The following is a 27,984-nucleotide window of genomic DNA, read 5'->3' on the forward strand; positions in this document are numbered from 1 at the left end:
CACTCCATCCACTCCTCCCAGTCACTGCCTCCCACCTCCCCTCTCCTGGAGATCCACACCTCCTGTTTCCCTCCCCAAAAGAGGAGGCCTCCCAGGGATATCAGTAGAACCTGGAACAGGTTACAGTAAGACTAGATATAAGACCTCATATCAAGGCTGAACAAAGTAATCCATGAGGAGAAAAATGGTCCCAAGAGCGGGCAAAGTGTCAGAGACAACCCATCTCTACTGTTAGGAGTTCTACAAGAACACCATGATAGACAAACATATACGCAGAGGACCTAGTGCAGGTCTGTGTGGGTTCTGTTGATTCAGTCTCTGTGAACCCCTATGAAGCTTGCATAGTTTATTCTATGGGCCATGTTCTCCTGGTGTCCTTGACCCCTCTGGATTCTACAATCCTTTCTCCCTCTTTCCTTCTACATTCTCCAAGCTCTGTCTAAAGTTTGGCTTTGTGTCTTTGCCTCTGTTTTTATCAGTTGCTGGATGAAGGCTTTCTGATAACAGTTGGGCTAGGCAAAGATCTATGAGTATAGCAGAAATTGATTAGGAATCATTTCACTGACTTTTTTCCAGTTTTCTTTGCTTCTATCCTAGGTGTCTGGGCTATTCAGTCTTAGTTCCTGGCCATCCAGGCAGTGTTGGACATGAGCTCCCTCTTGTGGTTTGGGCCTCAAGGAAGTCAAAGTGATACAAATGGGAAAGGAAGAAGTCAAAATTTTACTATTTGCAGATGATATGATAGTATACTTAAGTGACCCCAAAACCTCCACCAGAGAACTCCTAAACCTGATAAACAACTTCACAAAGTGGCAGGATATAAAATCAACTCAAACAAATCAGTAGCCTTCTTCTACTCAAACGATAAACAGAAGCAGTAAGGGGCGGGGGTGGGATGGGGGTTCCTGGGTGGTGGTGGGAATGGTGTAAGGGGATAAAATCTGAAATGTAAACATAATATCTAATAAAAAAAGAAAAAACAAAAAATAAATAAAAAAATATATTTCTGCCAATAGGTTATGGCTATGCAATAAATCCTAGCTAATCCTTTCTGTTCCAACAAAACCACTACTTTTCCCTAGAAAGACAGCCCAATATTAACCACCTCAGTCTCCAAGCCCAGGGAATAGGGGCACTGACTCTTCATTAACTTCTTCAAGCTGATTATGGGCATAGAGATATTAGAAGAGAGGCAGGGGGAAGAGTATATTGATGAGCCTCTGATGTTGTGTCTTCATTGCCTTCAGCTGGAATTCAGGACATCAGAGGTTCGAGCAGGTCTGCTCAGCTTGCCTGAGGAGTAGATACACCAAGGCTGTGTATTCTGCAATATACAATTCTCAAAACAAATTTTAGTATCAAGATAATTTTTTGTTTGAATTCTGGAATGTTGTCTTCTGGTGGCCTGCCTCTGTCATGTCTAATCCATATAATTCTGGGAGTTTCTATGAGGGTGTGCTCCCACCATCCTCCCATTCCCGCCTTTCTGCTCTCGAATTCCCCAACACTAGGGAATCCAAACTTTCAGGCACCAAGGCTGTCCACTTCCACTGATACCTGGCAAGGCCACCCTCAACTACCTATACAGGTGGAGCTATGAGCCCCTCCCTTTGTGTTCTCCGGATGGAGATTTTAGAATGGCTACTCCAGCTTGTTTCTTAGGATCATTTGCTTAAAAAATTGTTTTCCAGCCTTTTACTCTAAGGTAAAGTCTGTCTTTGACACTGAGGTGTGTTTCCTGTATGCAGCAAAATGCTGGATCCTGTTAGCGTATCCAGTCAATTAACCTATGTCTTTTAATTGGGGAATTGAGTCCACTGATGTTAAGAGATATTAAGGAACAGTGATTGTTGCTTTCTGTTATTTTTGTTATTAGAGGTGGAATTATCTTTGTGTGGCTATCTTCTTTTGGATTTGTTGGAAGAGGGTTACTTACTTGCTCTTTCTAGGGTATTGGAGCTTTTCCACTATTATCCTTTGTAATGCTGGGTTTGTGTAAATCTTGTTTTCTTGTGGAATATCTTGGTTTCTTCATCTATGGTAATTGAGAGTTTTGCTGGGTATAGCTTGGGCTGACATTTGTGTTCCCTTAGGGTGTGTATGACATCTGTTCAGGATCTACTCACTTTTATAGTATCTAGTCAGAAGTCTGGTGTAATTCTGATAGGTCTGCCTTTATGTGTTACTTGGCCTTTTTCTCTTAATGCATTTAATATTCTTTTTTGTTTTCTGTACTTGGTGTTTTGATTATTATGTGATGGGAGGTATTTCTTTTCTGGACTAGTCTATTTGGCGTTCTATAGGCTTCTTGTATGTTTATGGGCATCTCTTCTTTAGATCAGGGAAGTTTTCTTCTATAATTTTGTTGAAGACATTTATTGGCCCTTTAAGTTGAGAATCTTCACTCTCATCTATACCTATTATCCTTAGGTTTGGTCTCCTCATTGTGTCCTAGATTTTCTGGATGTTTTGGGTTAGGAGCTTTTTGAATTTTGTGTTTTCTTTGACAGTTGTGTCAATATTTTTTATAGTATCTTCTGCACCTGAGATTCTGTCTTCTATCTCTTGTATTCTGTTGATGATGCTTGCATCTATGACTCCTGATTTTTTCCCTAGGTTTTCTATCTCCAGGGTAGTCTCGCTTTGTGATTTCTTGATTGTTTCTACTTCCATTTTTATGTCCTGGATGGTTTTGTTCAATTCCTTCACCTGTTTGGTTGTATTCTCTTGTAATTCTTTAAGGGGGTTTTTGTGTTTCCTTTTTAAGGGCTTCTACCTGTTTACCTGTGTTCTCAAAGTCTTTGAGAGTGTTATTTATGTCCTTCATAAAGTCCTCTATCATCATCATTAGAAGTGATTTTAAATCTGAATCTTGGTTTCTTAGTGATATGGGAAACTCAGGACTTTCTTGTGTGGGAGAACTAGGTTCTAATGATGTCAAGTACCCTGGGTTGCTGATGCTTATGTTCTTGCTCTTGCCTTTTACCTTCTGGATCTACTTATTGCTACCTGCCCTGTCTTTGACTGGAGCCTGTCTTTCCTATTATCTTGGTTGTATCAGAACTGTGTGGGGTGGGTGTTACTACTGGGGTTAGAGGTGGGTCCCAAGATCTGCTCAGTGCTCAGGCACAAACTGGAAGGAACCAGTGCTCCAGGCCAGAAGTGATTTCCTGGATCCTAGTGGGTCCCAGTCACTCCCTGTTTGGGGTAGGTGTTGTCTCTTTACCTAAGATACTGACCAGGTCTGAGCTCCTGGGAGCCCCGCATCCTCTGGGTTTCATGTGACTGGGGGCAGAGCTGCTTCTCTGTATCTGCTCAGTCAAGAAACTTTTTCTTTGTTCAAAATATATTCTGAGCCTTTGAACTCAGGTTCTTTCCCTTGATCTAGTCCTATTATTCTTAGGTTTGGTGTTTTCATAGTTTCCTGTATGTTTTGTTTCAGGAATTTTTGGAGTAAATATTTTGTTTGGCGGAAGTATTTATTTCTTCTATCATATCTTCAATGCCTGAGATTCCATCTTCCTTCTCTTATATTCTGTTACTGATGCTTGTGTTTATATTTCCTGTTTGCCTACCTAGATTTTTTAATCTCCAGAATTTCCTCAATTGATGTTTTCTGTATTGCTTCAATTTCCATCTGTAGGTATTGAAAAGTTTTGTTTGTTTCCTTCAATAGTTTGTTTTTTTCTCAGCTTTCTCCAGGGTATTCATTCATTTCCTCCATTTTTTTTGGTTGTGTTTTTCATGATTTCATTAGGAGATTTATTCATTTCCTTTTTAAGAATCTCTGTTATACTCATAAAGTTTATTCTAAGGTCTTTTTCTTGTGCTTTAGCTGTGATGGCATATTTAAGGTTTGCAGTAGGATAGTTGGGCTCTAGTGTTGATACATTTTCTTGGCTGTTTTTTTTTTTTTTTTTTTTTTGAGGTTGGAGGGATTTATTTTTCACTCCAATTTATGGAAGTTATCAAGCAAAACCCAAAGCAGATTATATTATGTGTTGGATCCCTTTGTATTTACAATTCAACATCAACAATATCAAGCCATAATCACTCTCCTTTCATATGTATAGCCCTAACTTCATTCATTTATTTATTGATGCACTTAGCCTTTTACTTGCAAGGCTAGGAAATCAATCCAGAACCTCATGCACACTAAGCCACTGAATTGTACCTCCAGACCTCCCTAGTGTTTTAAAGTACATTTCAGGCTTCATAGTATTTGTCCTTAAATACTTGAATATGTAATACCTTAAGCATTTTGACAGAGAAGGGAGAATATTAAATTTCACCCATACCAGAAGTGAGCAAGATGCATTTCACCTTCTTGTTGAGAAGCCAAGGCTATGTACCCATTCTTATCCCTGATACCTTCCCATTTGCTAACTTCTCATGAGAAAGATATAGCATCCATTTTTCTTCCAATCCATGCCCATCCCCATCTACACGTCATGCACCTCTTCCAGCCCTGGTTATACTCTTGGGCCTTGCTGCCCAAGAAATCTGGAAGCTAGCATGGGATTAAAGATTCTACAGATTTTGGCTTTTGTTGATTGTGTTCTTACCTTGTAGTTCAGGCATTTGGCTTGGGATGATTATAGGTTGAGATAAAGATTGATGAGTTTTTGTTTGCTGGGTGTTTTATTTTATGGTTTATCTTTACTCTCTGGTCTCCTGGTCTGTGTGGCCTGTGGTTGAGCAGAGATGCTCTCTACCTGAGTTGGGAGCTGGACTTCTGAAGGTAGACATGGTCCCTTGTTCAGCAGGAGTTCTCTGTGCTTGGGACAGAGTGGTGAGTAGGGGAGGGGATGTTGAGTGTAGTGTCTGGGTTCACTAAGAAAGTGGAGCAGATTCAAGGGCAAGGCAGTCTACCTAGAGTTCTGGCATCTGTCTGGCCTCTGGTCCAGCAGTGAGTCTCAGTCTGAGTTTGTCTAGTGTTCTTCTGGCTAATGTGGCCTAAACCTAATTAGAGGATAGGGTCTGGAGTTGGGACCAGGAACAAGGCAAAGTAGTGATGGTGGTGGAGGGATGATAGAGGATTTTGTCTGTGAGGACTGAGGGAGTTAAAATGTTCCACAGACAGAATGCCTTCTTGTCCTTCTAACTGGCCTGAACTTGGGTAGAAGACGCCTGCCTGAAATATTTCTAATAGATTGTGAGATGGCATGTACTGAGAATTGGAATACATATGTACATTTATATTTGACTAGAAAATCTGACATGTACACCTCCATTTGTCTATACAAGTCTTGTTTGTGAAAATGCTTCTATTATTCTTATATTTTTCTAGTGCCTGTTTCTTTCTGAACCATCTCTGCACACTTGTTGTTTCTCATCCCAGTTTATATGTGTAATTTCAAGAAAATGAAACCCGTTGCCATGAATATAAATTACTTAAAGCTTTAGTAGATTCCTTGAAAATGCTTTTAAATTTACAGAAGATTTGACATGATATAAGATACTGTTCTAACCCAACACATACATACACTGTTCCCATATGTACATCTTATATAAGCAAACATGGTTACTAGAACCAGTGAGTGAACACTGATGCCAACACTGATGTTTACAGTTACCTGACTTCCATCTGGGACACTGCATTGAATTAAGCTGTCACATTTCTTCAGTCTTCTCTTGGTTGGGATACATTTTCAGAAGATACTTGTTTTAAATGATTCTAATTAGCAGGATGACTGATCTGGTATATTACAGAATATTATTCTATTACAATTTGAGTATTTTTGAGGAGAAAGATGACAGGTGTGAAATGCTTATCTAATCACATTGTACATGCAGTCTAAAATATAAAAATTATTATAGACTGTTGAATTCACCTGATGTTCTTCTTAAAGTTAGCCATTTAAAATCATACTGTTTTAGTATTCCTGGCATCAGCAATAGTGTCTGGGTTTGGTGTCTGCAGACAGGATGGATCCCTAGGTGGGGCAGTCTCTGGATGGCTTTTCCTTTAGTTTCTGCTCCACTCTTTGTTCCTGTATTTTCTTTTGACAGGAGGAATTCTGGATTAATATTTTTGAAGTGGCTGGGTCACCCCATCCCTCAACCAGGGGTCATGCGTATCCATTGAACTCTACAGGTTCTCTCTCCCCTTTGTTGGGTATTTGGGCTACTGTCTTCCCCGTTGGGTCCTAGGAACCTCTTGGGTCTCTGGCATCTAAGACTTTCAAGTGGATACCCCCAGTTCCCCTCCCCCACTTGCTACACACCTACTTTCAACTTCCTGACCCTCTGTACTTCTTTCCCATCTCCTCACATATCTGAACTGCCCTCCCTTTCCCTGCCCCTCCTCTCTCCTTCCTAGATCTCTCTCTCCCTCTATTTCCCAGAGATTATTTTCTTCCCTCTTCTGAGTAGGACTGTAGCATCCACAGTTTGGTGTGATCTTCTTTCTTTTTGGGTTTCATATGGTCTATGAGTTGTATCATAGATACTCCAAGTTTCCTTTTGGTTAATATCCACTTATCAGTGAGTACATACCATGTGTGTTCTTCTGTGAATAGATTACCTCATTCAGGATGATATTTTCAACTTCCATTCATTTGTCTGCAAATTTCATGAAATTCATTGTTTTTAATAGCTGAGTAATACTCCACTGTGCAAATGTACCATATTTTCTGTATCTATTCCTCTGTTGAAGGACATCTGGGTTCTTTCCAGCTTTTGGCTATATAAATAAGGCTGCTATGAATATAGTGGAGCATATGTCCTTGTTATATGTTGGAGCATCTTCTGGGTATATGCCCAGGAGTGGTATCACTGGATCCACAGGTAATACTATGTCCAATTTTCTGAGGAACCGCCAGACTGATTTCCAGAGTGGTTGTACTAGCTTGCAATCCCACCAGCAATGGAGGAGTGTTCCTTTTTCTCCACATCCTCACCAGCATCTGCTGTCATCTGAGTTTTTAATCTTAGTCATTCTGACTTGTATGAGGTGGAATCTCAGGGATGTTTTGATTTGCATTTCCCTGATGACTAAGGATGCTGAACATTTCTTTAAGTGCTTCTCAGCCACTCAAGATTCCTCAGTTGAGAATTCTGTTTAACTCAAGATTCCTCAGTTGAGAATTCTCTGTTTAACTCTGTGTATCCCACGCGATCGTCTCGCCAGCAAGAATGCACACGGGGACAAGGATCCTTCTGCAGCAACTGTTTATTGCATCATGAAGAGGAAGACAAAAGAACCCCAAACTGTGCCAGCTTAAATAGCCCTTAAGGCAGCGTGTACATACTTGATTGGCTGGTTGCTCATTACCCATATGATGCCCCGGGCTGGGCTGTGACCTGGCACGCTCCTAGCCCTTGAGCCTGCGCATGGAACCTATCTGCCAAAATCATCAGCGGATGTGGGCGACATCCTGCAATAGTGATTATTCGTAAGCCCGGGCGCGGCTCTCTACAACTCTGTATCCCATTTTTTAATTTATTTTTTTTATTGGATATTTTTTATTTACATTTCAAATGTTCTCCCCTTTCCCGGTTCTCCTCCACCTGAAAACCCCCTATTATATTCCCCATCCCCTGCCTCTATGAGGTTGCTCTCTCACCCTCCCACTCCCATATTCCTGCCCTGGCATTCCCCTACACTGGGACATTGTGCCTTCACAGGACCAACGGCCTCTCTTCCCATTGATGCCTGACAAGGCCATTCTATGCTACATATCCAGCTGGAGCCATGGGTCCCTTAATGTATACTTTTTGGTGCATGATTTAGTCCCTGGGAGCTCTGGGAAAGGGTCTGATTGGTTGATATTATTGTTCTTCCTATGGGATTGAAAACCCCTTCAACTCCTTTAGTCCTTTCTCTAACAACTCCTTCACTGGGGACCCCATTGGGAATCCTGTGCTCAGTCCAATGATTGGCTGTGAGCCAACCATTGCATGCATGCCATGTGTGTTCATTTGTGATTTGGTTACCTCTCTTAGGATATTTTCTATTTGATCCATTTGCCTAAGACTTTCATGAATTCGTTGTTTTTAATAGCTGAGTAATACTCCATTGTGTAAATGTACCACATTTTTTTGTAACCATTCCTCTGTTGAAGGACATCTAGATTCTTTCCAGCTTCTGGCTATTATAAATAAAGCAGCTATAAACATACTGAGCATGTGTCCTTGGAGCATCTTCTGTGTATAATGCCCAGTATTATAGCTGTGTCCTCAGATAGTACTACCATCAAAATTTCAACTCAATTCTTCACAGATATAGAAAGAACAATTCTCAAATTTATCTGGAATAACAAAGAATGCCAGATATCAAAAATCATTTTCAACAATTTTTCATGTCTTTTACTATTCTATTATTTATTATAGTCATATTAAATGTTATGATAAGAGATTGTCTTTTTTTCTTCCTTCCTTTCTTTCTTTTCTTTCTGTCTGTTTTGCTTCTGTCATTTAATTCAATTTCTATGGTTTTTGTTTCTCTAGTTAACTAATTTTTCTGTTAACCCCATTCTACCATAACAAATGCATTTAAGAAATTTATTGTCTTAAATATTTTTCAATTATAAAATATAAAAACATATAGTAAGAGATATAAAGATTTGTATATACATACATTAGATCCTTATATACATTTTAAACTTTCTGTGGGCACTCTATTTTACATTTACTTCTAGAATACTTGTAATGTTTTAGTGAGGTATTTTTATCATCACAGAATTAAAAGTCTCTGTCAGAATACTGTTACCATAACTTGATATTTATTGTTGAAGTACAACATGTATATTATGAAAGTTTCTGGTTCTTAGTGTAATGAATTTTATTCTTTAGAGACCCAGATGAATTCACTTTGTATCCTCAGAGTCTGGCGTCCTTTACACTCAGTTTTTCTGACTTTTGCTGATATTATCCCAGAAGCAAAAAGGGGCTCTAACATTATTGATAATAGAGGTAGACATGAATTTCTTGGCACCTGAGTGATAAGGGAATCCTGCTGCATCTTGGAGAAGTTGTGAGTCCTAGCTTCCATGTGGTCTCTGTACACAAGCAACTTTTAGGATTAGTTAATTACATTGCACTTACATTTTCTTCTTTCTCCAAAGACAAAGTCTGGAGCTGTTGCCCAAAGGACTGGAAGGCATTGGGTTCCCACTGCTACTTCATGTCGACCAACAAGGCATCTTGGAACAAGAGTAAGGAGAACTGCTCCCACAGGGGTGCTCATCTGGTGGTGATCCACAGCCAGGAACAGGAGGTACATCCTGGGAGAGAGAGTCCTGGTCCTGGTCCTGGTCCTGGTCCTGGCATGCTCTTCCTGTTTCTACTAAGAGGGAGTTTTGTTGTCATGGGTGTTTGTTGACATTGGGGCAGAAGGCTTTCCACCATATAGGCAGGAAAGGTTGCTTCAGCCTTTATGTTCTATATCTTGGTCCTGTTTCAGTGGACCTAAGCAACCCTCAAGGAACCATGACATCTAAACTGTAACATATGAGGGTAGAGGAAAGTATGAAATATTTCTGTTTGAAAGAATTATTTGTGGTTTCTGTATTCTAATGCTTCCTGTAGTAGCATCTGCCTAACAGAGAAAGGGAAACAGGTCCAAATAGGGAGAGTCACGACCATGAGAAATGAAGTTATGAATGGAGGATGATGAGATGTGCAACAGTCTGTCGTGCACAGCTGTCAAGAATGGTGTTGGTGAATAAAGAATTGAGCAAGTCTGAGATGAGAATTTATTATGATCACGGACAAAGATTGTTTCTAGAGTTTTGAAAACGTGAGTCATGACTTTGACTGTGTCCTGATAATCAGAGAAGTGGTGCACTCCTGGGGGCATGGAGAAGAGATGCATTCCTGGACTGGGGTGGAAAAGTGTGTACTCCTTGGAGTATGTGGAAAGAGGACATGTACTACTGGAGGGGAGAAGATGTGCACTTCTTGGGGAGGGCTCTTCTTTTTTTAATTTTTAATTTAATTTAATTAATTTATATTTTATTTTAAAGTATTTTATTCAATTATTTTATTTATTTACATTCCAAATGTTGCTCGCTTCCCTATCCCTTACCCTTCCCTCTCCCCAAGTTATTCACCCCAGCCCCCCTACCATTTGCTTCTGAGAGAGTGTTTCCCCATTCACTCACCCTTCCCCACCAGCATCCCCTATCCCTGGGGTATCAAGTTGCTACAGATTAGGCACATCCTCTTCCACTGAGGTCCCGACAAGGCAGTCCTCTGCTATTTATATGCCAAGGGCCATGGGCCAGCCCATGTATGCTCTTTGGTTGTTGGCTTAGTCTCTGGGAGGTCCCAAAGGTCTGGGGTTGTAATCCTCTTCAGCTCCTTCAATCCTTCACCTAACTCTTCTATAGAGGTCCCTGACCTCAGACCACTGAATGGCTTTTAGTATTTGCATCTGTCTCAGTCAGCTGCTTTTAGGCCTCTCAGAGGATAGCCATGCTATGTTCCTGTCTGCAAGCATCAGTAATTGTGTCAGGGTTTGGTGCCTGTGTATGGGATGTATTCAAAGTTGGGCTGATCACTGGATGGCCTTTCCTTCAGTCTCTGCTCCATTTTTGTTCCTGCATTTCATTTAGACAGGAACAATTCCGGGTCAAAAATTTTGTAGAAGGGTGGATAGCCTCATGCTTCATCTGGAGCCACGTCTATCTACTAGAGGTAGTCTCTTCAGGTTCCATCTTCCCACTGTTGGGAATTTTTGCTAAGGTCATCCCCATTGAGTCCTGAGAGCCTCCCAAGTCTCTGGGACTTTTAAGAGTTTCCCCCTTCCATCCCCATGCTGCACATTTCCCATTCATTCTCCTGGCCCTATGTACTTCTCTCCTGTTTTTCCCCATACTAAATCCCACCACCTTTTCCCCCCTCCTCTCCCCTCTTTCACCCAGGTCCATCCCTCAATCTGCTTCTCTTTATCATTTTCTTCCCCCTTCTAAGTGGGATTGAAGTCTGCACACTTGGGCCTTCCTTCTTGTTAAGCTTCATACGGTCTGAGTTGTATCCTGGGTATTCTGTACATTTTGGCTAATACCCACTTATTAGTGACTACAATCCATGCATGTCCTTTTGGGTCTGAGTTACCTCCCTCAGAATGATATATTCTAATTCCATCCATTTGTTTGCAAAATTCATGATGTTTTCATTTTTAGTAATTGAATAGTATTCCATTGTGTAAATGAACCACTGTTTCTGTATTCATTCTTTGGTTGAGGCACATCTGGGTTGTTTCAAGCTTCTGGCTATTATAAATAAAGCTGCTCTGAACATAGTGGAGCATGTGTCATTATGGAGTGATGGAGCATCTTTTGGGTATATGCCAGGAGTGGTATAGCTGGGTCTTCAAGTAGAACTATTTACAGTTTTCTGAAGAATCTCCTGATTGATTTTCAGAGTGGTCATATCAGTTTGCAATCTCACCAGCAATGGAGGAGTGTTCCTCTTTCTCCACATCCTCAGCTGTCACCTTAGTTTTTTATCTAAGCCATTTTGAGTTGTATAAGGTAGAATCTCAGGGATGTTTTGATTTGCATTTCTGCCGGGGGAGGGAGGCAGCCCCCCCCCCCCCATGTGAGGGGGAGAGAAAGATGCAGCTGCTTCTTCTTTCTTCTTCTCCTCCTCTGTCTTCTTGAGGCAGCCCCTATGCTAATGTAGCTGACCTGCAGTCAGCACCCTGGCCCTAAGACCAGCAAGGAGTTATGTAAATAGCCTTGTACTATCCTGAAAACTTCTGAGGGTAAGAGACTGCAGGCTAGGATGATTAACACCTGTAGCATAACAGCAGAGGATTAGCAACTTGGCTTTTGTTTTATCTCAGCAGGAACTGCTGGGGGCTCTAACTTGTGGCTGGGTCGCAGGAAGAAAAGACATTTAGAAAAGTTACTATAGAGTTTATTAAGTGTAAAAAGTATCCTATGAAAGCTACCTGAGGAGAAACATGGAAAGGTCCTGAGTGGAGAAGAAGAAAAGATTCTAACAAAGTAAAAAATCTAAGGGAGAAAAATTCTAGGCAGGGGAAAAGGAAAGGACGATGGGCTCCTAACTGACTTACTGACTCACTCACTCTAGCTAACTCACTATTCTAACTGACTAACTGACTATTCTAACTTGCTCTATTCTAACTAACTCCTTTGTCTTTGTCTTCAGTATTTATACACCATTCAGAGTACATGATCACATGTTACAAAGTTCATCACAAGTTCACACCAAAATTCAAATCATAAATTGAAATAGAAGTTTACAACACAGAATGTTTACATGAACACCCATTAGGAGTAATTATCTAGCTAGACATTCATCACCTGTCTAGCTCCACAGGTTCGCAGAAAGTTTGAAACTATAACTTAAGAAATTAGTAAAGTTTTGTATAGATAAACCCAGGCGATATTTTCTCTTCTGTCCTGGTACCTATAATAAATCGTGGATTCCTAGGTTAATTGTTTTACAACTTCTTGGAATGTGCTCTGAGCAGGAGAGAGTCTGGTTACTATCTCTCTCGGGGCAATTAACTAATAACACTCAGGAGACTGGCAGAGTTCTCATTGCAGTTTCAACTATGCCTGAATGACTTAATAGCAGTTCTGTTATAAAAGAGCTTAGTAATTATTGATATAATTTTAGGAATTCTTATAGGATCATCATTAAGACTTAAGAAATCATCTATTTGCCTATATAGTATCATTACAAGACAGTACATCTTCGTGGATCTGCAGAGATCTGCTACAAAGGGGTGTGCTATTGCTTAGTGATAGGTGCATATGTCTAATAATAATAATAACGGGAAAAGCATATTAATAGCAGGAATCTTTCCTAAAATCACGTCCACCACAGCCTTGCTAATGGGACACACTCATCGCAGATTATATAATAATCTGAGGCAAGCATTTCAGGATGGTCATCTGCTTATTATTAGCTTGTCCCATTATGGCTCCTGACACATTTCCCTGATGACTAAGGATTTTGAACATTTTTTTTAAGTGCGACTTGACCATTCAAGATTTCTCTGTTGTAAATTCTCTGTTTAGCTCTATATATCATTTTATGATTGGTTTATATTTTTGGTTTTGGAGGTTAGCTTCTTGAGTTCCTTATATATTTTGTATATTAGCCCTCTATCAGATGTTGAGTAAAGGAAGTTTTTTTTTTTTTTCCACAATCTGTAGGTTGTTGATTTGTACTATTGGCTATGTCCTTTGCCTTATAGAAGCTTTTGGGTTTCATGAGGTCCCATTTGTCAATTCTTGTTCTTAGAACCTAAACCATTAGAGTTCTGTTTAGGAAATTCTGCCCCCAACCCTCATGCCAATTAGTTCGAGGCTCTTTTCTACTTTCTCTTCTATTAGATTCTGTGTATCTGGTTTTATGTTGGGGTCCTTGATCCACTTGGACTTGATCTTTGTGCAAGGTGACAAATATGAACCTATTTTCATTTTTCTACATATATACTGCCAGTTAGACCAGCACCATTTATTGAAGCTGCTTCCTTTTATCCATTCCATATTTTTTGGCCTTTTTGTCAAAGATCAAGTGTCCATAAGTATGGGGGTTTATTTATAGATCTTCAATTCTATTTCACTCTTTAACCTGTCCCTTTCTGTACCAACACCATGCAGTTTTTATCACTATTGTTTTGTAGTACAGCTTGAGGTCAGAGATGGTGATTCCCCTAGAGGTCCTTTTATTTTTATTATTAAGAATTGTTTTTACTATCCTTAGTTTTTTTTTTTTTCTGTTTTTTTGTTTGTTTGTTTGGTTGGTTTTTTTTTTTTTTTGCTTTTCCATATGAAATTGAGAATTGCTCTTCCCATGTCTATGAAGAATTATGTTGGAATTTTGCTAGTGATTGTGTTGAATCTGTAGATTGTTTTTGGTAGAATGGCATTTCTACTATGTTAATCCTACCAATCCATGAGCATGGGAGTTCTCTCCATTTTCTGAGGTCTTCTTTGATTTCTTTCTTCAGAAAGAAATGTGTTATCCAGACACATACTTGATTATACTTACACCAAGATATTTTATATTATTTGTGACTATTGTGAAGGGTGTTGTTTTTCTCTTTTCTTTCTCAGTCCACTTATCATTTGTATAATGGAAGGCAATGGATTTGTTTGAATTCATTTTATATCTGTCCACTTTGCTGAAGTTGTTTATCAGCTGTAGAAGTTCTAAGGTAGAATATTTGGGGTCACTTATGTATACCATCATATCATATACAAAGAGTGATACCTTGACCTCTTTTTTCCTGATTTGCATCCCCCTGTTCTTCTTTTCCTGCCTTATTGCTCTAGCTAGAACCTCAAGTACTATACTGAATAGACATGAAGAGAGTGGGCATCCTTGTCTTGTCCTTGACTTTAGTGAGATTGCTTCAAGTATCAATCCATTTAATTTGATATTGGCTGTTGGTTTGTTGTATACTGCTTTTATTATGTTTAGGTATGGATCTTGAATTCCTGATCTCTCCAATACTTCTAATATGAAGGGGTGTTGTATTTTGTCAAATGGTTTTCAGCCACTAATAAGATGATGTTGTGATTTTTTTCTGAGTTTGTTTATATAGTCAATTACATTGATGGATTTCCATATATTGAACCAAGCTTGCATACCTGGGATAAACTCTACTTGACCATAGTGAATTTTCATTTTGATCAGTTCATGGATTAGATTTGCTAGAAATTTATCCAGTATGTTTGCATCAGTATTCATAAGCAAAATTGATCTGAAGTTCTTTTTCTTTGTTGGGTCTTTGTGTGGTTTAGGTATCAGAGTAATTGTGACTTCAAAGAATGAATTAGGTTTCTGTTTAGTGGACTAGTTTGAGGAGTGTTGGTATTAGCTTTTCTTTGAAGGTTTGGTAGAATTCTGTGCTGAAGCCATCTGGGCTTTTTGTTGGTTGGGCTTTTTATTGGCTAAAAAGTTTTTAATAACTTCTGTTTTCTCAGGGGATATGAGGGTGTTTAGATGGTTTATATGCTTTTGGTTTAACTCTAGTGTGAGGTGTTTGTCTAGAAAAACATCCATTTCATCTTGATTTTCCAGGTTTTTTTAATTTTTTTTTTTTGAGTATAGGCTTTTGTAGTTGGATCTGATGATTTTTTGAATTTCCTCAGTTTCTGTTGTTATCTTGTTTTCATATCTGATTTTGTTAATTTGGATACCATCTCTGTGTCCTGAAGTTAGTTTAGGAGTTTTTGTATCTAGTTGATTTAAAAAAAAAAAAAAAAAAAAAAAAAAAAAAAAAAAAAAAACAGCTTTTGGTTTTGTTAATTTTTTTTGTGTGTGTATTATTCCTTTTGTTTCTATTTATTTATTTTGGCCCTGAATTTGGCTATTTCCTGCCGTGTACTCCTCTTGGGTGTGTTTGCTTCTTTTTATTCTACGACTTTCAGGTATGCTGTTAAGTTGTCCATGTGGGATCTTTCCAGTTTCTCTACAAGGGCACTTACTGCTATGAATTTTCCTCTTAGCACTGCTTTCATTGTGTCCCATAAGTTTGGGTATGCTGTATGTCTTAGTTAGGGTTTTACTACATGAACAGACACCGTGACCAAGGCAACTTTTAAAAGGACAACATCTAATTGGGGCTGGCTTACAGGTTCAGAAGTTCAGTCCATTATTGTCAAGGCAAGAGCATAGCAGCATCCAGGCATGCATGGCTCAGGAGGAGCTGAGAGTTCTATGTCTTTGTCTGAAGTCTCCTAGTGAAAGACTGACTTCCAGACAGCTAGGGCAAGGGTATTAAAGCCCATGCCCACTGTGACACACTTACTCTAACAAGTCCGTACCTCCTAATAGTGCTACTTCCTGGCCCAAGCATATACAAATCATAACACTGTGCCTTTATTTTCATTGAATTCTATAGGAAGCCGCTGTTAACGGTGGTATAATCTGCCATCCCAAGATGGCGCTGGCCTCGTGTCTTCTCCAGAAGTAAACAATTATCTGTGCAGCTGCAAAGGCAAAAGCGCACCAAAGTCACTGCCAATCCCGAGGCATAATATTGGGTGGTGAGCGAACAGCCAATAAGAAGTGAATACGTCACTCTAGGCTGTATTTAAGCTAGGCCCCTTCCGCGTCTCAGCCCTTCCACTTCCTTCCGCTTTTTCCTCGTGTGTGTGATACAGAGTAAAGCCTCGTTTGCAGGTTTGCAGTAACTACCCGAATACCATCTCTCGTGTTTCTCTTCCACGGGTGTGGGGCGACATGGGAGGCGCGCGTTATAGAATTCTAGAAAGTCTTTCCTTTCTATCTTCCTTTCTTCCTTCCTTATTTTCTTTCTTTCTTTCTTTCTTTCTTTCTTTCTTTCTTTCTTTCTTTTTTTCTTTCTTCCCTTTGGGTTGGTCAGTTTCCACAGGTATATGGGCTTTTTTGTTCTCTCCCCCCCCCCCCCCCCGCTATTGAAGTCCACCCTTAGTCCATGGTGATCTGATAGGATTTTTATATCTTTTAAGGCTTGTTTTATGTCCAATTAAGTGGTCAGTTTTGTAGAAGGTTCCATAAGTTGCTAGGAAAAAGGTATGTTTTTCATTTTTAGGGTGAAATGTTGCTTCTTGGGACCATTTGCTTTAAAAACTTTTTTCCAGCCTTTTACTCTGAGGTAGTGTGGGTCTTTGTCACTGACGTATGTTTCCTGCATGCAGCAAAATGCTAGGTTCTCTTTACATATCCAGTCTGTTAGCCTATGTCTTTTTATTGGAGGAATTGAGTCCATTTATGTTGAGATATCCTGTTATTTTTGTTGTTTGAGCTGGCATTATATGTATGGATTCTCTTCTTTTGGGTTTGTTGTGAGATGATTAATTTCTTGTATTTTCTTGGGTGTAGTTAGCCTCTTTTTGTTGAAATTTTCCTTCTAGCACCTTCTGTAGGGCTGGATCAGTAGAAAGATATTGTTTGAATTTGGTTTTGTCATAGAATATCTTGGTTTCTCTATCTATGGTGATTGAGAGTTTTGCTGGGTATAGCAGCCTGGGCTGGCATTTGTGTTTTCTTAGGTCTGCATGACATCTATCCAGGACCTTCTGGCTTTCAGAGTCTCTGTTGAGAAGTCTGGTGTAATTTTGATAGGTTTGCTTTTATATGTTATTTGGCCTTTCCCTCTAGCCACCCTTAATATTCTTTCTTTGTTTTCTGTGTTTAGTGGTTTGATATTATGTGACAGGAGAATTTTCTTTTCTGGTCCAGTGTATTTGTAGGGCTCTTTTACGTTTACAGCCATCTCTTTCTTTAGGTCATGGAAGTTTTCTTTTTTGACTTTTGGTGAAGATGTTTTTTGGCCTTTTGAATTGGGAATGTTTACCCTCTTCTATTCCTATTTTTCTTAGGTTTGGTCTTTTCATTGTATCCTGAATTTCCTGGATGTTTTGGGTTAGGAGCTTTTTATATTTTGTATTTTCTTTGACCTATGTGCCAATATGGTATCTTCTGTGCCTGAGATTCTCTCTTTTATCTTTTATTCTGTTCATGATATAACAAATAGAATTATTTGCAGATTCTGATTTCTTCCCTGGGCTTTCTATCTCCAGAGTTGCCTCTATTTGTGATTTCTTTATTGTTTCTATTTCTATTTTTAGTTCTTGGACCATTTTGTTCAGTTTCTTCACCTGCTTGATTGTGTTTTATATATATATATATATATATATATATATATATATATATATATATTTCTTGAAGGTTTTTATGTTTTCTGCTTAATGGCTTCTACCTGTTTGCCTGTGCTTTTCTGTATTTCTTTAATGGAGTCATTTATATCCTCTTTAAAGGCCTCTATTATTTTCATGAGATGGGATTTTATGTCAGAATCTTGTTTTTCATGTGTGTTAGGGTGTCCAGGGCTTGCTGTGGTGAGAGAACTGGGTTCTGGTGGTGCTAAGTGGCATTGGTTTTTGTTGCTTATGCTCTTGCCCTTACCTTTTGCCATCTGGTTATTTCTGGTGTTGACTACCAAGGTTTCTTTGACTGGAGCCTGCCTCCTTGAAGGTAGGTAGATCTCTGTGACTTGGGTTAGAGCAGGCCTTCTGGGGAGGCAGACAGTGATATCTCTGGTAAGGGGCATGGGTTCCTGTGTCCCTGATTAGAGTAGTCCTCCTGTGTCCTTTGTTGGAGCAGTTCTCCTGTGGTCCCTGGTTAATGTTATCCTGCTGTGAGATAGGCAGTCTTTGGGCTCTGGTGTCAGAATCTGCCCCAGTTTGAAGACTGGAAAGAAAATGGAGGTCAGGTAGAGTGGATAGATTCCATGTTGGCTGGGCTTTATGGGCATCCCAGCTGGTGTGGTTATTCAGGCAGTGGTCTCACCTGTGTCCCTGGTTACAGCAGACCTCCTGGTAGACAGGCAGGCTGTAGGGTGTGGGAGAGGAGCAGGCTTGCCAATCTGCTCTCTGTGGCAGTGCAGATCAGAAGGATGATGGGGCTTGGGCAGAGGGAATAGTTCCCTCATCTGCTGGGCTCTGTGAAGATCCCAGCTGGTTGGGTATTGGGGCCAGTGTCTCACCTGTGCCCCTAGTTATTGCAGACCTCCTGGGAGACATGCAGGCTGTGGGGTGTAGGAGAGGGGCAAGCATGCTTACCTTCCCAGGGGGGAGGTCTAGGGGCCACTTTTCTATTCCTTGATCTTTTGTCTTCTCATCTCTGTGTGACCAGAAAAAAATTAGTTAAATTATCAGTGTGTACCTCTCCAATGTACAATTATCATATATTAATCTGAAAATTGAAAAATATTTAAGGGTCTATAGACATGAAGTAGGATGTGATTATTGTGTATTTGCATATGTGCATCATATTGAACCCTATAACTTTGTATCATTAAAATTATTTTTTAAGATCCTATAAAAATCTTATAACAGAAAAGAATTATTCAATCAAGGCTGAAGGCGGCATCTCTCTTTCCTCTTAGGATTTCATCACCGGAATCCTGAAACCACGTGATGCTTATTTTATAGGACTTTCAGATCCAGGTCATCGACAATGGCAATGGGTTGATCAGACGCCATACAATGAGAGTGCCACGTGAGTGTAGACTTGCAAGAGGAGTTCTAGGTTCTGAATCATGAGGAAAATTTAGGGTGTTCCAGCTGTTGGTTATAAAACTAAACTATCTCCCTCCTGGTATAACTGCTGGGGATGGAGTAACTTTTACTTTCCCATTTACTCATCACCCAACTCTTCTGGGGCACACATTATTGATATTTCCAGTTGAGATGAGGGAATTGAGTTTGAAGTTTATAGAATGATAAGTACCCAACCAAGGTCTTTTTTTTGTTGTTTTTTTGTTTTTTGTTTTTGGTTTTTTGGTTTTTTTGTTTTTTTGTTTTTTGTTTTTTTTTTTGGTTTTTCGAGACAGGGTTTCTCTGTGTAGCCCTGGCTGTCCTGGAACTCACTCTGTAGACCAGGCTGGTCTCAAACTCAGAAATCCACCTGCCTCTGCCTCCCAAGTGCTGGGATTAAAGGCCTGCGCCACCACTGCCAAGCCCAACCAAGGTCTTTACACATGGATTTTTTTTTTTATCATGCTTTCAGCCTCCCATCTACATCTTTAAAAATAGAATTTAATTCATTTTTATCTGTGTGTCTCTGTGAGTGTCTGCCAGATGTATATGAGTAACTCATAAACAGTTGTTGGATCTGTTAGAACTGGTGTTACAGTTATACAACCTTACCAGTATGGATTCTGGGAACAGAACTCTCATGTTTTCTTGAAAAGCAGCAATTGCCCTTAATGAGTGAGCCAGCTCCGGGGTTTCTTTATTTTATTTTTAAATCAGGTATTTTATTTCTTTACATTTCAAACGTTATACCCTTTCCCCAGTTTCTTCTCTGCAAACTTCCTATCCCATTCTTTCTTACCATGATTCTATGATGGTGCTCCTCCACCCACCCACCCACTCTCCCCTCTCCATCCTGACATTCCCCTATACTGGGGCATCAAGCCTTCACAGGACCAGGGCCTCCCTTCCCATTGATGCCAGATAAGGCCCCTTCAGCTCCTTCAGTTCTTCTTCTAACTCCTCCATTAGAGTCCCTATGCTCAGTCTGATGATTGGCTGCAAGTATCCACATCTGTACCACTCAGGATCTAGCAGAGCCTCTCAGGAGACACCTGTATCAGGTTCCTGTTAGCAAGCACTTCTTGGCATCCCCAATAGTGTCTAGGTTTGGTGTCTGCATGAGGGATGGATCCCCAGGTGGGGCAGTCTCTGGATGACCTTTCTCTGCTCCACTCTTTGTCCCTGTTTTTCCTTTAGGCAGGAGCAATTCTGGTCTAAAATTTTGGAGATAGGGAGGTCTATTCCTCAACCGGGGGGCCATGCCTAACCTCTGTATATGGTTTTGACAGGTTCTCCCTCCCCTTTGTGGGGAATTTTAGCTAATGTCATCCCTGTGGGATCCTGGGAGGGTCTTGCTTTCCTGGCATCTGGGATTTTCTGGCTGCTACCCCCAGTTCCACATCCCCCATTGCTACACATCTCTGTTCAAATTGCTGACCCTCTGTACATCTCCCCCATCTTCTCCCATACTTCATTCTTCCCCTCCCCCCTTCCTCTCAACAATCTCCTACCCTCTGCTTCCCTTGATTATTTTGTTCCTCCTTCTAAGTAGGTCGGCTGAATCCACTCTTTGGTCTTTCTTCCTCTTGAGCTTCATGTGGTGTGTGGCTTGTATCTTGGGTATTCCATGCACTGTACCTAATATCCACTTATCAGTGGCTCTTGCTGCTGGTGGTGGTGGTGGTGATGTTGATGATGCTTCCTTGGGGTATGAGTCTGCTTCTCCAACTTAAAGGTTTTATTGCTCTCCATTTTTGCACCCTTAACTTTGATTTGAATACAGCAAAGTGTCTGCCTCCCAGTCCTCTCTAGCCCCGACCGCCTCTGCCCACAGTTCTTTGCTCAGTGTAAGGGAAATGCTGCGTGGCTTTCACCATCCTGAGAAAAAACGGGAATCCACAATTTTAAAGGATTTGTTTTTGATGACAGACATATGTAGATTATCTAGTGATTTTAGCTAGTTCTCTAGTCTCTAAAATAGTTCTGTTGTAAAATGGAAGAGAACAATATTAACACATGAGAATAAGGAGAGTCCTTTTCAGCATATAAATAATCACTATGTGTTAATTGTCCCCTGGTAGACCTAGGGATGAAGAAATAGTAGCTTCTGGATGTGTGCTGGAAGATGAGTTAAGTATCACATGGATATTATGTTAAGTGCTGTGGACCTTGTTATCAAGGGAAATATCAGATATGGGTGATGGAGAACACTGGATGTGTACGTACTTGAATCTGATTTCCACAAATTCTAACCTCATCCTCAAACTTGATTTCTGTTGCTTCCTCTTTCAAGCATTATTGTAGGAAACACCCTGATGCTCTTTCCTTCCTTTCAGATTCTGGCATAGAGGTGAGCCCAGCAGTGACAACGAACAATGTGTTATAATAAATCATCGTATAGGTACTGGATGGGGCTGGAATGATATCCTTTGCAGTGTTGAACAACCATCAGTTTGTCAGATGAAGAAAATATACTTATGAATCACACATTCTCCATGAGCATTTGATTTCATTGTTATCCACCCTTACGTAGCTACCTGTTCTTCACAGAATTTAGGTAGGCAGCAAATGGTTACACATATGAAAACCATGGACCACATATATAATTGTGTATTCATGCACTTATTCCTTCACAAAATGACTTTTGTTTGGTATTTTCCATGTACAGGGACTACATGGGGGCCATTTTGTGCATGTGAGGAGCTTTGATGACAACTCAAGTTTTCATGGACTTACACAATTGTATGCCATGTTCTTTCTATCTCTCTGGTTTTCCTCTTTTTAGATCTTTCTTTGGCTTTGTTGACATGAAATTAAGAAATAAAATTCTATATATTTAAGTTATTGTGTCTGACTTGATAAGCATATTTACTGTGAAATAATTATCCGAAGCATGTTAACAGCACCTTTCATTACTTAGAAGACTTGCCAGTGTGTGTGTATGTGTGTGTGTGTGTGTGTATGTATGTATGTATGTATGTGTTAAGAACACTTACATTTTTAAAGGAGATTCAGATACACAGGATGGTGCTAACTATTGTAATTCTATTGTACCTTGGATCTCAGTGTTCAGTTATGTTTTATCTTGCAGTTTGTGTCCTCCACCATTATTTGCTCTAATTCCTGTGATAAACTTTTTCAGACATTATTTCTAAGTGAGATCATACAGTACTTAGTAGCTTCTGATAGACAAACACCCTCTATATTCACCACTTGTTACAAATTAGAGAATGTTTATTTTTATGATGTGTATCTCATACCCACACAGATAAGTATTAAACCTTTATAATGCATCCATTCATTGACACACAGGTTATTTCCAAGTTTCTACTTTTGTGAGTCATACTGCCAATAACACAAATGTGGATGTCTTTAGATGATGGTATTTTTATGTTTCAGTGTATATACCCCAAAATGAGATTGTAGTTCTGATCCTGGCAACAATGCATTAGAATTTTACCTTTAATGAACATTAAGGTAAGAATTCAGAATATGGAGGGACAAATCCACAGGTGACTGCTTTTGCTTCCTGCAGAAGACAGCAGGTAACTAAACAGTAGGGAAGACTTATATAACATTTTGTAAGGGGAGGAGCTTCCATGGCAGAGATTTTCAGGGTGAAGATTGGTGGGATTTCAAGAACTGAACTTGGAGTTCAGGGATTGGATTCTTTTACCCCAAGAATGTTTTAACATTCTTTGATATGGATTGTTTTTTCTATTTCTATGCAACTGCAAAGACCTTTTCTATAATTACTATTTATCTTGCCACTGTATCAAACTTGTTTATTATGTTTAATGTTTAATATATATGAGCTATATTTGTACTTTATAGAGTTTTTAGAGTTTTCTCTAGAGACGATCATCTTATCATTAATGGGAGACAATTATATTTTCATTCTGTATGTGCAGATGTGCACAGTGTAAAGCAAAGCTGTCTACTGTTGCTTTCTCCCGCTGGATGGTCACTGCCCCAAACTGCTCCCCTACAGAGCCGGTTCCTACTGGGAGTAGAGAACCCTTCCTCTCATTCATCTTTATATAATACATATGCTAAGCTTCTGTGATGCTGCAGCTTCTCCATCAGAGAGACCAACTTAGCTGATTCCAGCTTTACTGTATCTGTGTCTTTGTCCCTCCTTCAATGTCTGTCCTTTCTTCATTCCCTCATGTCCCTTAATCATAGTTCAGGAACCCAAGCTATGCATAATGTAGTACATTTCCTTATTGTTTTAAAGATCCTTTGTTTCCAGCCCCAAGGTAGGAGAATGCACAGACCTCACCCCATTAAAAAAAATCCACCAATCCCTGAACTCTAAGCTCAGTTCTTGAAACCCCACCAATCTTCACCCTGGAAATCTCTGCCCTGGAAGCTCCTCCCCTTACAAAATTCTATATAAGTCTTGCCTACTGTTTAATTACCTGATGTCTTCTGCAGGAAGCAAAAGCATTCACCTGTGGATTTGTCCCTCCAGCTCCTGAATTCATCCCTCCCTTTAAATCTCTTTTTATGAGATTCGCAGCCTGGTATGACTCTTTCATCAGAAGAACCTAGAAGCCAAGAAGTAAAGAAAGGAGAATGGAAGAAGGAAAGCAGGGCTGAAACTCCTTAGTCCTTAGCTCTACTGGGGATACTCTTCCCTGGGAACTGCAACCCTGAAGTAGAGGAGCTGGAAGCAAGGCTGTTATACTGTAGCAGCTGCTACACCTCTGCTAAGGAAGCTTCCTCAAAGAGCCATATGGTTCCTTGGTTCTGGTATCTCAGGATGCCTTTCCTTTGGGATACTGTTCGACCTCCTGGATTTGGAACTTGCTTTATCCAAAGGTGCCCTTGAATTCAGAGATCTTCTTGCCTCAGTCTCCTAAGATTAAAAGTGTGTACTTCTTTGGCTGGGCCTAAGCTTTCATGGCCACTATGCCTTAAGATCTCCATGTCAAGATCTGGGTCAGAAGCCTATGTCTTCCAGTCTCAAACTTTGGATCACAGGTGTGCCCTCCATTTCTGAACTGTAGTCCAATCGAGATGTAGTCAAGTTGACAACCAGGGATAGCCATCACAGTCACTAATCTGTTACCTTTAAGAGACAGATAAATTTCTAGATGTTTATGACCTACTGTAGTTAATCTAAGATCAAGCAGCCAATTTGAACAGGCTCATCACAACTGATGAGAAAGAAGCACTGATGAAAAAAATATCCCAATTGAGAAAAGCCTAAGCACCATTAGCCAACTTCATTGTGCTAGTAAAGTTATGGGTCTTGGAGAAGAACCTACAACCACTGCTCTGCTAAACCAGCACAGTGCCTAACTACATTCTAAATATTTGTCCGTGCACCCAAGGATAAGTGTAGTCCTTGCCCCTCATCAAGCAAACTTCTCTTTGCATCCAGTGAAAATGTAGAGTTGTAGGACCCAGTCTCAAAAGATACATTTCCAACTCCTGAACCCAATTCCCAGGAATAACTGGAAGAAAGATTTTTTATAGAGTGCAAGAGTGAGAGGAAAAGGGTGTTTGCTGTGAGATTCTGTTTACTAGAAATGTCAGAGGCTGCACTCCATACAGTGTCACCAACAGGGCTGCCTAGACTTGATTGAACAAGGACAGCAATAGACATGCTAATGTGTATAAGGGAAAGTCCGGTAATACTCAGTTCTACATAACGAACTACAGGCAATGAAGGAATGCTGAAATCAGCAGAAATAGTCTTTCTCAGGAAGGATCTAAGGTTATCTAATACCAAGTGATTATTCCCCAAAACATACATAAAAATATCACTATAAAGACTGAGAAGGTTGTACTTATGTATTTAGGAATCTCTCTCTCTCTCTCTCTCTCTCTCTCTCTCTCTCTCTCTCTCTCTCTCTGTGTGTGTGTGTGTGTGTGTGTAACAACAACTAATGAAAGATCATGTAGTGAACATGGAAGGCGGCTACTGACAGCCAGGCTAGGAGAAGCAGCTAGGAGAAGCAGCTGACATCCAGGATAAAAGATAAGACCAGCCCAGCCAAGGCTGGGAGGAGATAACCAGCAGAGGAGCCCTGCGTATAGATTAAGAAGTGTGACATTTGCAGTAAAGTGTTAAGGATGGATAAGGGTAGGATAGAGTATAAGAACCCTGACCAGAGAAGGAAAGTTGGTCCAAAATGACCTGCCTGTGAACTCCACGCCGGTCTGGACTCCACTCAGCCCGACGAGTGAATGAGCGAGATATAGACCACCAATCTGATCAATACAATCAATACAGATCATCAGTGGGCCCAGAGAACTGACCCAAGCCATCGGAGCAAGACTCGCTGAATGCAAAGAGGTGATCCCGAGACGTCAGAGCCCGAGCCTGAGACGTGCTGGTCAGGTCCTGTAATGACATGTTATCTATCCTTCTGTTAGGAATATTAGCCACAGCAGTTACATTCTTTTGTCTGTGTGTGATAGTGGAAGAGGAGGTCCGCTCCTCAACCACAACAATTGTGTGTGACCCCGAGTGTGGAATTAAAGCATTAGAAAACCAGTCTGACGGCTGCTCGTTGCCTTATTGTCTACCCCAAGGGCACCTCCTGTCAGAACCAACTGGCAGTCTAGGGGAATAAGTGCTCACGACAGATCATGACTTTGAAAAAGAAAGGACACCTGAAAGAGTTTGGAAAGAGAACAGGGAAGGAGTAAATGATATAATTACATTATAATCTCCTGGTGTCCTTGACCTCTCTGGCTTCTATAGTTCTTTCACATCTCCTGTGGGAATCCCAAGCTCTGCCTAATGTTTGACTGTGGGTCTGCATCAGCTTCCATTAGCTGCTGGAGGAAGCCTCTCTGATGAAGATTAGATGAGGAACCGATCTATGAGTATAACAGACTATCATTACAAATCATTTCACTGACTTTTTTCAGTTTTTTTTTTTTTTTTTAGTTATACCCCATGTTTCTGAGTTGGGAATGAGGTGCTTGGAGTGGGTGAGATGTGGGACTCCTAACAGTTGGAGTGGGGTTATCTCTGGCTCTTGTGCCTGCTCAAGGGACACTTTTCCTCATGAGTTGCCTTCACCATATTTAATATAAGGGCTTATGCTTAGTCTTAATGTATCTTGTTATGTCATGTTCAGTTGATGTAACTAGGAGACCTGCTTTTTCTGAAGGTAAATGGAAGAGCAGTGGATCTGTGGGTAGAGTAGAAGTTGTAGTCAGCATGTATTGCATGAGACAGAAATAAAGAAAATTGTATGATAATCTCAAAAAATCAAATAAATAATAAAAAACTCAAAGCTACATGGATTTAGGAGAGAATTCTATATGGTTTTCAAAATATTACACTAATATGTATCAAATTATTCTGGAAAATACAAAAAGAAAGAAAACTTCTAAATTGTTTTTATAAAGCCAGTATTCTCCTCATAATGAATGCAGATACAACACACACACACACACACACACACACACACACAAAGTGAGAGAGAGAGAGAGACAAAGAGAAAAAGGCCTTGAAAACTACTTTTAAAATCTTATTTATTTATTTATTTATTTTTACTCAGTCACTTTACATCTTGCTCACTGACACCACATAATCACCCCTGACAATCTTTGTCCTATCCCTTTTCTCCTCCTCCTTTGAGCAGGTGGGGCTCCCCTGGGTATCACCCACCCTGGGCACTTTAAATCTCTGTGAGGATAGGCACTACCTCTACCACTGGTGGACAGACAAGGAAGCCCAGCTAGAAGAATATATTCCATGGACAGAAAACAGCTTTTGAGATAGCACCCACTCCAGTTGTTCAGGACCCACATGAAGAACAAGCTTCACAGCTGCTACATCTGTATGGGGAGGCCTAGGTCCAGCCCATGTGTGGTCTTTGCTTGGTGGTTCAGACTCTGAGAGCCCCCAAAGTCCAGGTTAGTTGACTCTGTTGGTCCTCCTACAAATTTCTATTCTCTTTGGGCACAAAATCCTTTCTCCTATTATTCTATTAAAAAGAATATCCCCTAAGGGCAGTGGTTTTTCTCAATATAAACAGAAGAGAAGTCATAGGCTTTAAGGGGTGTGCAGGCAATGTGGCAAGGGTTGCCATTGGTCCAATTAATGAAAGTCCAAAAGAGATATTCAAAGTAATTTTGTGCCATCAAGAAAAAGCCTTGGGGGCCTAGCTTGAGACCCTGCAGCAAAAAGTAAATGAGCCAAGTTGGAATGCAACTACAACAGTCAAAAAACATTGCATTATTGAAAAAAATCTGGAATTAACTTATCCTGTATACCGTAAGAAAATGTTAACATCACAATGGAAGCCAGTGAAAGTTTTGCATTAGGAATATGTATTTGTTTAATTTCTGCAGCAAATGAAAAGCTTTTGATACCAACAAAACTGATCAAGATTAGAACTGAGCAGGAGAAGTGTCCTAAAAATATTGGCCACTGATCCACAAAGTTCTTATTTCTTTGAAAATATCTTTGTTTATAATTTCCCAATACACACACCATAATTAATGGCTTAAAACAGAAAGGGAGAAATGTAGTGACAATTTTGGAATTTTGTTTTCTTTTAAAAACACAGAAATACTATAAGAATACGTGTTTATTTTAATCACAGGTGTGGTAATATCAAGCTGATTTGGAGCAGCTGACTGTTATTTACCTCTTTCCTGGCAGGAGCATGATTTTGCCAACTGTATATAGCTTCTGCAATTGTGTGACATTTGGAATTCTGGGAACTTTTCAGAGGATATATAAATACTAGGACCTCAATAGGTGTGGGTTAGTTATTGTAGGCCATTCAGGGAGTTTGGTTGTGGTTTGTTAATAGTTGTGTTCTGGAAATGTTTTTATTTGTTCAGATGAGGGGATAAGATGAAAGCCATTCCCAAATCTTTCTAGGTCTTTCTGAACTCTCACTGGCTGGTTCAACCCAGCTGTTCTGGCCCAAACTCCTCTTTAAGCTAACTAAGTCAAACTGGCTTCTCTTGGATTCTGCCTGAGTTG

The 27,984-nt window shown here is 40.1% G+C and overlaps 1 protein-coding gene across 2 annotated transcripts in view; it reads left to right on the forward strand.

The window, feature by feature from the left end:
- Nucleotides 1-21,859, forward strand: part of LOC117715384 (C-type lectin domain family 4 member A-like) — a 29,060-nt gene extending 7,201 nt beyond the window's left edge. The window contains exons 4-7 of one of the 2 annotated variants that reach the window (XR_013112602.1): nt 9,069-9,220; nt 18,869-18,981; nt 21,356-21,576; nt 21,688-21,859. Coding sequence is in view for 1 of the 2 variants with exons in the window: in XM_034512172.2 (XP_034368063.1) it covers nt 9,069-9,220; nt 18,869-18,981; nt 21,356-21,500 (410 nt within the window). In the remaining variant the exon portion in view is untranslated. Of the gene's footprint in view, nt 1-9,068; nt 9,221-18,868; nt 18,982-21,355 lie in introns of both variants that reach the window. The other variant, XM_034512172.2, reaches the window with a different exon arrangement.
- Nucleotides 21,860-27,984: the final 6,125 nt, after the last annotated feature.

This window comes from Arvicanthis niloticus, chromosome 9, assembly GCF_011762505.2.
Source record: "Arvicanthis niloticus isolate mArvNil1 chromosome 9, mArvNil1.pat.X, whole genome shotgun sequence".
In the NCBI taxonomy this organism is placed as follows: domain Eukaryota; kingdom Metazoa; phylum Chordata; class Mammalia; order Rodentia; family Muridae; genus Arvicanthis; species Arvicanthis niloticus.